Source organism: Oryzias melastigma, linkage group LG6, assembly GCF_002922805.2.
Source record: "Oryzias melastigma strain HK-1 linkage group LG6, ASM292280v2, whole genome shotgun sequence".
Classification (NCBI taxonomy): Eukaryota; Metazoa; Chordata; class Actinopteri; order Beloniformes; family Adrianichthyidae; genus Oryzias; species Oryzias melastigma.
The window spans coordinates 17,068,642-17,078,276 of NC_050517.1; the positions used below are offsets into that span (position 1 = coordinate 17,068,642).

The 9,635-nt window shown below is 40.7% G+C and overlaps 1 protein-coding gene across 1 annotated transcript in view; it reads left to right on the forward strand.

Annotated features, from left to right (window-relative positions):
• Positions 1 to 9,635, forward strand: part of syt7a (synaptotagmin VIIa) — a gene marked incomplete at its 3' end in the record, with an annotated part of 93,842 nt that overhangs the window by 69,862 nt on the left and 14,345 nt on the right. The window contains exon 8 of the mRNA XM_024280710.2: positions 8,412 to 8,514. Within this exon, the coding sequence (XP_024136478.1) occupies positions 8,412 to 8,514 (103 nt within the window). The remainder of the gene's footprint in view (positions 1 to 8,411; positions 8,515 to 9,635) is intronic.

The window sequence follows — 9,635 nt, forward strand, 5'->3', positions numbered from 1 at the left end:
TACCGGTACTGATACTGGTCCATGTCCCATAGGTTGGGGACCCCTGAATAGAGTATGCTTTTTTTTCCTGTCTGTGGCTGACCCTCAGTAGGGTACTGATTCGCGGCTCGGAGGTTAGAGACCCCTAATTTATTGGGAATAGCCGGCACGTCAAAAAAGCGACGAGTTGGGGACACCCACAAAAGTGACGCAGAGGGGCCCAAACCATACGCCCATATATGACGAGTTGGTATTGAGAATGTGTTATCACCAGTTTGTCACACTTCACTCTCACACTCACAAATGCACATTTAGGCACATTTTAGAGGGGGGGTGTCAAACTCCAGGCCTCGAGGGCCAGCTTCTTGCTGGTTTTCCAAAAATCCTCCTTTATCTGCTGCTGATGACTTGGTGTGTTTAGCCAATAAAGAGCTTCAACAGCAGGTTGGTTGGAAAACATGTGGCCTAGATTCTGACACCTCAGCTTTAGAGTAACTAATTTACCCAGAAGCATGTTTTAGACTGTGGGAGGAAGCCGGAGTGCTCACATGCAAACGCCTTACAGAAAGGTCCCAGCTGGGAATCCAACCAAGGCCTTCGAATGCTAAGCCTCAGAGTGACTTATTTTTAGATTAACTAAATTAAAACACTTTATTGTTGATTTGATGTCACCATGGATCATTACACACTGGCAGTATAAGAGAGTTCATATTGAAACCTCAAAATGTTTTTCGGCTCTGTTAAGAAGAGTCACATTTCCTGCCTGTGGTGGAGATGTGCTCCTGTTCAGGGCAGGTATAACGTAAAGAACAGACATCTGAGTACATTCTCAGTACAACAAAGTACGACACAATAGCAGAATGGGCGCGATATCAAAGGCAGCTGAGTACATTTCCATAAGAAAGTTGTCATTAAGTGAATGATAGTGTCATTAGGGAAAAGCAACAGAGAGAGCAGCAACAGACAGAGATAGGAGCGAGCCTCTGGTAGGTTTGTTGTTCTTTTATCAGTGCAATAAAATATGAAGCCCTTTCATGTTTAGAATTGTAAATGCATAAAGACATTAGTTTTGTCTGAATAGTGTAGCGTGTGGCCATGAGTACAAAAACACCTTAGATTTGTTCTAAGGTCGAGACTGTTCAGATGTGATGACAGAGAACAGTCAAAACGTGAGAAAACCCTTTTTTTTTCTCGTCTCATGCTGCCACACCCTGTATGGAGACATATCACCTAAGCGCGTGTCATCCCCATCACTCATCTCCACCTGCCTTTCTCATGTTACACCTCCTAAATTTATTAGACTTGCTTTGAACTGGGCGTCACTGGCAAAGGTAAACCCAGATCCTCTGGAGATAATGTGGTTAGTAAATGTGATTCACGAACGTTAACGCCATCAGTGCAAACATCAAAGAGAATTCTCTCTGCTACTGATGAATAAAAAAAGCTGCACGTGTACTGGAGGCAGCAGTTCTCCTGCATCAGTCTAACAGCCATTATCATAGCATCACGTTTTATTCAGAAACCTTTCAAAATATGTGTTTGTTAATAAAATACACTCCAGTTGGGCAGAATTAGAACATTATTTTATTGTCTTTTATTTAGGTCATATATACAGCAAAGATAGGCAATGTCCCACACAATCACCAAGGTGCAAATTAGAACAACAAAGAAAACTAAATATCTTTTTTTGCAATAAAATAAACCTGGGAGAGGATTTTTTCCTTCATGTGGTTTTTATTTTAGCAATCATCTATTGTTTTTATTTCATGACAGACCCTCTGCTTCCGTATAATTACCAGCATTCGATGCAATTATGAAACAATTATCAATTCCTCCCAGATCTGCCTTTTGTTTTAGAAACATTTCTCTTTACTACGACACACTAGACCAATATTATCTATTTTTAAGAAAAGAAAAGATCTGTATACATGTTCAATTTTAATTGAGATCATAAAAATTAAAAATTCTGACATGAAAAATATTTTGTTTGACAATCCAAAATCAAAGACGCTTCACATTTAGTTGTTAATTTTACTTTAAATCATGTACATTTTTTTGATTATCTATTATTTAAAATTCCTAAAATGATTCGGAATCGTTTATCAATCATAATCAATGCATCTAAAAAATGATTTTTCTTTTTTTTCCACAATACCATTAGTGGGAACCGAACCTGCACCCTAATAATCTAATCTTATGAGATTATTTGGATTGTGCCCAATAAAACAAAAGAGGAATTTTCACCACCACCACTAAACGGCTCCTACTGCTGTTTACTGTTCTAAAACCTCATGTTAGGAAGGCTGCTGTGCAGTTTTTCCTGCTTCTGTTTAGACTGATTAACTTTCAATCAAACTTTCAACCAAATTCCAAATAGTATTGAATAACACAATAAAGTGTTTGGTGTTAGCAGAAGGTTTTGAACAATTCTTCATTGGTGCAAATCCTGATTTTGAATTGCACTATTGAACAGGAAAAGATGATATTGTTACAACAAACAAAATTTTGTGCAACATTTACTTTAAAATCCTACAATAAACTACATTTTATTATACCTTTTTCAACTAGTTGTATTGGTTCACATAGAAACAGTTCAGTAGAAAGTAACCAACGTCAAGGGCCTTTAAACCCATAGCTGAACCAGGATTTACCTCAGTAATCCACTCCTTTCAGTTGGTTTTGCAGCCTGCTGGCCTTGTGTTGGTATTAGCTTAAGAACCTTAGTCAGGGAGAAATGTATGTAAAGTGCTTGAAGCACAAACAACACGGAGTAATTCTTCTGTGTTGTTTGACTACAGTTAAAAGCAATCCGTATAACCACGGCGTTCTCCCACTGGCCATGATGGCTTTGTGGGCACTCATTTGCTGACCCTGTGAGCACAGCGGCTAGGCAGCAGCATACTGAGTGGCTATGTGCTTATGATGTGTGTCGGGACCAGCCTGACAGTTTAAACTGCAGTGTTGGTCAGAAGACTAAGAGGAAAGGATGATATGTTTATATTAGCTATCTATGATTGTGGTTCTTAGAAGGCTTAATTAGCATGCTAGAGCGGCTTGTTAATGCCTCACTGGGCTTCACTCATACATTTCAGTTGCGATTCAGTGAGCACAGACTGCAGGTTCTCCGCAGAGAAGGCACGAAAACCCTGAGACTTTTAAATTGAGATCCGTCTCTTAGTAGAGCGAACAGTCAAACACTGAGCAGGTTCAGGACAGATGGAGACAAATGTGTATCCTTGCGCCATAATAGCATTCAATCCACTTGCCTGTGGCTTTTCAATTATTCACCCATGCATGTTACATCATTTCATGTAAGTCAAAGCAGTTTTTTTCCTTTTTTTCATTGCAGATATTAATAGACATGTATGTTTATTTCTGTGCCTTAAAGACAAAATGCACTCTGTGACTGTTAATTGTCATGTGGGCTACATAATATCGCCTAATAATTTATGAGCTTTTTACATTGCTTAGCTTGACATAAAAGACAACCAGAGTCAATGGAAGTTATGGCCCCTTTAGCTAAATCAATATGAATGGGTGTTGTTTGTTTAAGTTCTTTCTTGTGTGTTTGTGCTCTAACTGCATTAGTTCCAGACGGCGGAGGTAAATCTGTATGTGCTGGTGTGTTCTGCTCTGTAATTTTCGGTCATTCTAAGGTCACGTACATGCAGAGGCCCTGAGGTGAAAAACAAGGCGACATCTGAGATTTGAAAAACAACATAAAAAAGCGTGATTATTGTAAATAGATTAGATGTAGTTTTTTTTGTTTAATTCGTACTTTGATTTTTTTATTTTAGCAGTTTGTTAAATTCTTAAAGGGATCTTCTTCTTGTTCTTTTTCAATATTTTATATTTTTTTATTATTTATTTATATTTCTATTTTTGAATTACTGCTCTTTGAATGTGTTGTGTTTTTTTGTTGTTTTTTGTGCTGTGGGCATTTTTCCTTTTGTGTTTTCAGAAAGAAACTAGTAGATTCATTGTTGGAAGCTTTAAATTGCTATTTTTTAAGACTTTTTGAGTGTTTTCACTTCTGGGCCAACAAATATTTGCTCTTTCTAAAGAAGTCAGTTCAGAATATTTTCCTATATGCCAAGAAAATAAAAAATACCCACCATATTGATTTGTGTCAGGATGATAGAATCTGTTTGGGTGCTCGTGCATAAACATGCTAATTGTTTATGCTATACCATGTTAGTCTGACACAGCGCTCCTCCTGCAAGATGGATTTTGCAGGCCTAATTAATCAGCAGAGTCTTCGGGGGGTCTGCTTAAGACGGTCCCCAAGGCTGCGGCGTCCTGTGGCCAGCGCGCTCATCCGCGCATCGCGGCGGGAATGTTGACATGCATTTGGTCACAGGGAGAGTCGACTGCATTAAGCCAGGGAAAAACGAATTACTAAACCAGGACGAGTGGAGGATATGCATCCATCCATATATAAACGGGTCAAAGGAGAATGGGGGAGAAGAAAAGGAAAATTCCACGTGAAAATCCATCTCTGCTGAGTGAAAGTACTGAGAGAGTACTTGCTGTACTCCGGCCAGCAGGTACATGCTGGTACACATGCTCTTCTCGTACATCAAGATAGTTGGACGGCGGTGGGGGGAGATAAGCTGTTAGGTGCATTTGGAGCGCCGACGCCCTGCCTCAGAACAGGTGCAGAGTCAATCTCTCAAATTAATCACGATTTAGAACATTAGCCGGACCTGTTTGGGGTTTCAATGGGCCTTTAGAAAAGGTGATATTACCTGGGATGATTGCTTAGTTGTTGCAATTGAGCTCTGAAGTATGAATGCGTAATTGCAGAGTGTTTTGGGAGAGCATAAAGGGAGGCAAAACAATGAGTTGAAGAAGATGCTTTACTCATCTTTCGACATTTACAGGATAAAAAAATAAATAAAAATCAGCTTTTTTAAGGGACAAATGTAAGGATTAGTAAGAATGCACACATGCATTATGCAAAATCTGCAGGTTTTATGTTTATTTGTGTACATTAATACATACAGTAGCTTGTAAATGCATGAAACAGACAAGAGTGAGAGCATCCATATTAATATCTGCGTTCTGAGGAGAGTGCAGCCGGGCTGACTTCAGTGTGAAGGATGATGTGTTTCATGAGGATGACGAGTTATGTAAGCAACGGCGTGCAGTGGTTCTCACTGTCATCCTGGGAAACATGCTGCACGTTTTAAAGAATTATGGATCAAGTGGGTGGCATTGAAACTGAGCGCAGACGTTGAAATACATCACTTGATGGTGTCAGTGTTTGTTTTGAGTGTGATAGTTTGCAGTGGGGTGGTTGGGGGGGGGGGTATGAATGTCTGACAAAAGAAAATAAAAAAAAAGAGGGGATGGGTTGGGCTCTTTCTCTCGCGTCTCTCTCCAGCCTAGAAGTGGAGTGTCTTTCTTCCCCTTCCCCCCCTCTTCGAGCTGCTGGCCCTCGGTCAGGTAACGAAACAGGATAGTATCACAGGACGGTGAAACCCAAAGTGGCCCCGCCTGCCTCCATATGTCCGCTCATGTGAATGTGTGTGTCTGCGAGGCGCTCACCCGTACCTGTCATATATCCTAAACCTTCTCTGTTTCTCAGTGTGTTTGCCTGTTTGTTGCAACCCTCTGAACACACGCCCCCTTCCCGGTGCGCCCATTCCCTACAGCCTCTTGTCACACACACCCCAAACCCCCATATGTATGGTCTGTGTTTCAAGAGTCGTTGCTATGCCAACAGCCCACTTTCTGTGTCTTAGCTGTGGGAGAATCTGATCTAAGTCCACTCTGCCTCCCACTGGATACTCTAGATAACTGCAGGCTTCACACAATCATATCAACCAAATCAGCTCCCAAGGGGTAAGAGGAAAAAAAAAGGCTCTGGCACCAACAGCCACCAATTGTGTTTCCACCATCTGCCACAATTAATATTCCCCTCTTTATCTATTTATTAAAAGAAAATTGATTTAAAAAAAGAAAAAAACTTAATTTCCAGGTCATATAATTAGAATCTGGAGAAGGAAACTTACTCTTCTTCCCACAAAGCAGCAGTCCTGACCGCTTTGATGAAAAGAGCCTGAAGGCAGGGAGCAGAAGGCCACCTCGAAGGTACCGAGGAGTGAGGCCGCTAGAGTGGCCGCTCTTCTGGCTGCAGTGGCTCTTACCTGAGAACGCACTCAACTCCTGAATGAAGCATGAAGGAGGATGAATAATTGAAGATGTTCTCTCTCCCATCGATACTTGGGAAGAGGAGGTGGAGGGAGGTGCCGACTTAAATCTCCTTTTGACTCAAACTCGCCTGCAGTTAGGAGTAACGGTAAGGCCGTTGCCTTCCTTGGTTCCTGGTGGAGAACTTCCCTCCTTCACGCCCGTCTCGCTGCAGTCCCTTTGCTGGTTGAAGTGATTGTCTGTCTGCTCGTCTCGTTTGCTTGCTTTTTCTGTCTGTCTAAACTGTCAGTATATTTTACCTCACTTTTTGTCCTTGTCTTCTGCAAATCTGCTCACATTATTACAATCAGCATAAAAAAGAAAAAAAGAAAACTTTCATCCAAATCGGCAGTTTAGTGCGTCCGACGAAACCATCTCGGAAAGGCTTGACAGTAAATGCTGGCCAGACAGACAGACTTTCTGTGGGCTCCTTGCTTATTGCCTGTCCAAGGCATTGCCTTCACTCTCTGAGTGACAACTACTTGCATATATTAAATATGCACATGTAGCCAATGCCAGGTTCTGCTTTGGCCCCTGTGTCCCCGGTCCCCTCTTTTAGAGTGTTGCTAAATAGTTGGAAAATCTAGTTATTCTTGAGAAGCTTCTTCGAGTTTTGGGATTTTTCCTCAACTCCCTGTTTTGTAACACTCTAAATGTGCTCCTCCCATGTTCTTACTATTTGTCCCCTCTGTGTTTACAATGATTTTAATTTTTTTGATATGGTATTTTATCTCCTTCTTTTCTTTTGAGCTCTCCTCTTAAAGAGGGATGGTTCTTGTTGTCCGCATCCTGATGATCAATCTTATTTCTTGTCCTTTTCTCTTATTTTTTGTGCTCTTCTTCTCTTTTTTAGCATGTTTTGAGAGTTACTGTGTGTGCGTAGCTCTTCCGTTTTGTCTGTACTTATCAGACTGACCAAACTAAGCCTCTCTTGTGTTTACAGGCTTTCCTACCTTCATTTCCTATCTTTTCTTGCAGCTCACTTTCTCTCTAATGTTCTGGTGTTTGTAAAAAGTTTGCTCTCTCTTTGGTTTTTGGTTTTCATATTGTTCATGCTGTTAACACTTGCTATCTTTTCTTGTACAGAGAAATAATTTTCAGCTTGCTTGTGTATTCCTCACGTTGCTTCTCTTATCAGCAGTTATCATTATGTTTAAAATGTGCATTTGCTACTTCAGCATCCTCTCTTGTCTGATTGTCTGTCCCTTTCTGTGTGTGTCTGTTCCTCATTTTCATTGATTTAATTGTGTTTTTTGTGCTCTGTCTCTCCATTTCTCCCAACCAGCCACCTCTATGGAGTACAGTGTCTCTGGTGTGTCACCATACATTAACAAGGACTTTTGCATCGGACTCTTTCCTGCTCTGTGTTTGCTTTAAACTCTGTTGATCGATTGAATCAATCTACTCTTCTATAAGTTGTTGTCCTCTGGTTTCCTTTTCTCTACACTCTGTGGTTCTTGTTTTCATGATGAACATAGGGATGATGGTTTCTCCCACATGTTTTCAACCATCCTCATCTGCAGGAAGTCAGCCTAACATCTATTAACATGTGTACCTTTGTGCCAGCCATGCCAAGGGAGACCCCTGCTCTCTCTTTTGTGTTTCCAGAAATCATTTGTGTTGTCAACGTAACAAAGAAATGAAACGGAGAGTTTCTGTCCTCTGCATACTGCTGTACCTATCTGTCCACTGTTGTTATAGTAACGTCATGTTGCTATATATATGTCTTCATTTGCTGTGTGTCTCATCCTCCAAGGGAATCGGTGTTGATCAGAAACTTTTTGCTGATTGTGGAAACCAAATGTTTTGTTATCTAAAGTTTAGTGATTGTGCTTTGTGTCTGAAAATGTGTCTGTCGATGTGGTGGAGGTACTTCTTGTCAGAGATGTGGATGTTTGCCACACTGGTGGAGTCATCTCACATGCAAATTGCCATCCAAAATGACTCGACATCAGTAGCTGTCCATATTGGCGCCCGTCATTAAGGTGCGGAATCTCTGGCGGACTTAATTTGGCTTCGCTCGCGATAGCAGCCGACCGCACATTTGTACTTTGAAGTGACATCTATCCAAAGCAAACTTGGACCAAAGTGATCCTCTCAGATAGGCAGTTTTTAATCGCTAAGCAGGTGGTGGCTGGACTCCCTGTGTGCTCAGATGTTCTGTCTTTCTGTTGACGCCGCCGCTCCTGCCATGTTCTCACTGCGCTCCTTCTGTCAAACTATGTTTTTGTTTACAGGGGCAACAAGCCAGCTAATAGCCCCAAAGGTCACCCCCCAGATGCTGACGGCCACTCCTCTGTTACTGACCTGGCCAACTCTCTCACTGGAGACATGGTGATGGTAAGGCACCCATCGAAAAATCATTCGTCCTTTTCCTTTCTAGACGCTTACGAATTGACACAGAGCAAAAGTTACCATTGTTGATTTTTTTTATGTTAACATAAACAGACTCAATGCATCAACCAGATTAGTTTATTTTAACATTTAACCATATATGCCTCAATAAATAATTTCTACTTTAGAGAAATGATTCACACAATTAACCAAACAGAAAAGATTTAAAAATGTAAACCCAAGAAAACAGGTCTTATAGTGACATAGAAATAAAAATGTTGCAAAAATGTTCAATTTAATGCTTTAAACGCTCTAACGAAAACAGTAAAATTACCCGTAAAATCAAGACTTGAGGTTATACATTCAGATTTTTTTTTATTCTTTTGAAAGTCGAGCACTCCGCCAGCAAACATGAAAGTGTATTTTCCTGAAAAGGTCTAAAGTTTCATAAAGTCAAAGATAAAATGATTTTATTTTTTAAGAAAAGGACGAGTTTTTGCCTTTCAAGTTTAAAGCATTTGTCTGTGGTGACTGAAGATTTTACACGGTCCTTGAGGGAGTGCACAGGTGCAGCAGAGAGCTGAGAGCTTTGTGGTGGCTTTATCATCTGCATTACTATCAGCAGCCTGAAGGTTTGAGCGGGAACAGGTCGGCAGGGAAGAGCAGGAAAAGAGCCTGAAGGAAAAGAAGCTTGGACAGACAATAGAAAGGAGGCTTAGTGAATAAGTTAAGAATGATTTCATTTTTTTGTGTGTGGATAGCATGCAAAATGATAGTTGATTTAATTCTTCCTAAACCTGCTCACCTATCACGACTAAAGCAACAACGTGATCTCCTGTTTTTGTGCAAAAGTTCTGCAGTGTTTTGAATTCCTTGAGATCTTTCTGTCTTTTAGTTTTTCTATGAATTTCTTTAAAACATGCTTGTGCAGGCACTTATATATGACTTATTCAAGGTAAAAAAAAAAGACTAAAATGAGAAAAACACATTTCTTGTCTAGAGTAAAAACTATTACAGAGTCGGAAAAATCAGAGCAATTAAAATGATAATTAAAGCCGCAAGCGGCGTTGGATGGCCCGCAGTCGCTACCCGCCCTCACCCTCGCCGCTGCCCGCCCTCGCCGCCCT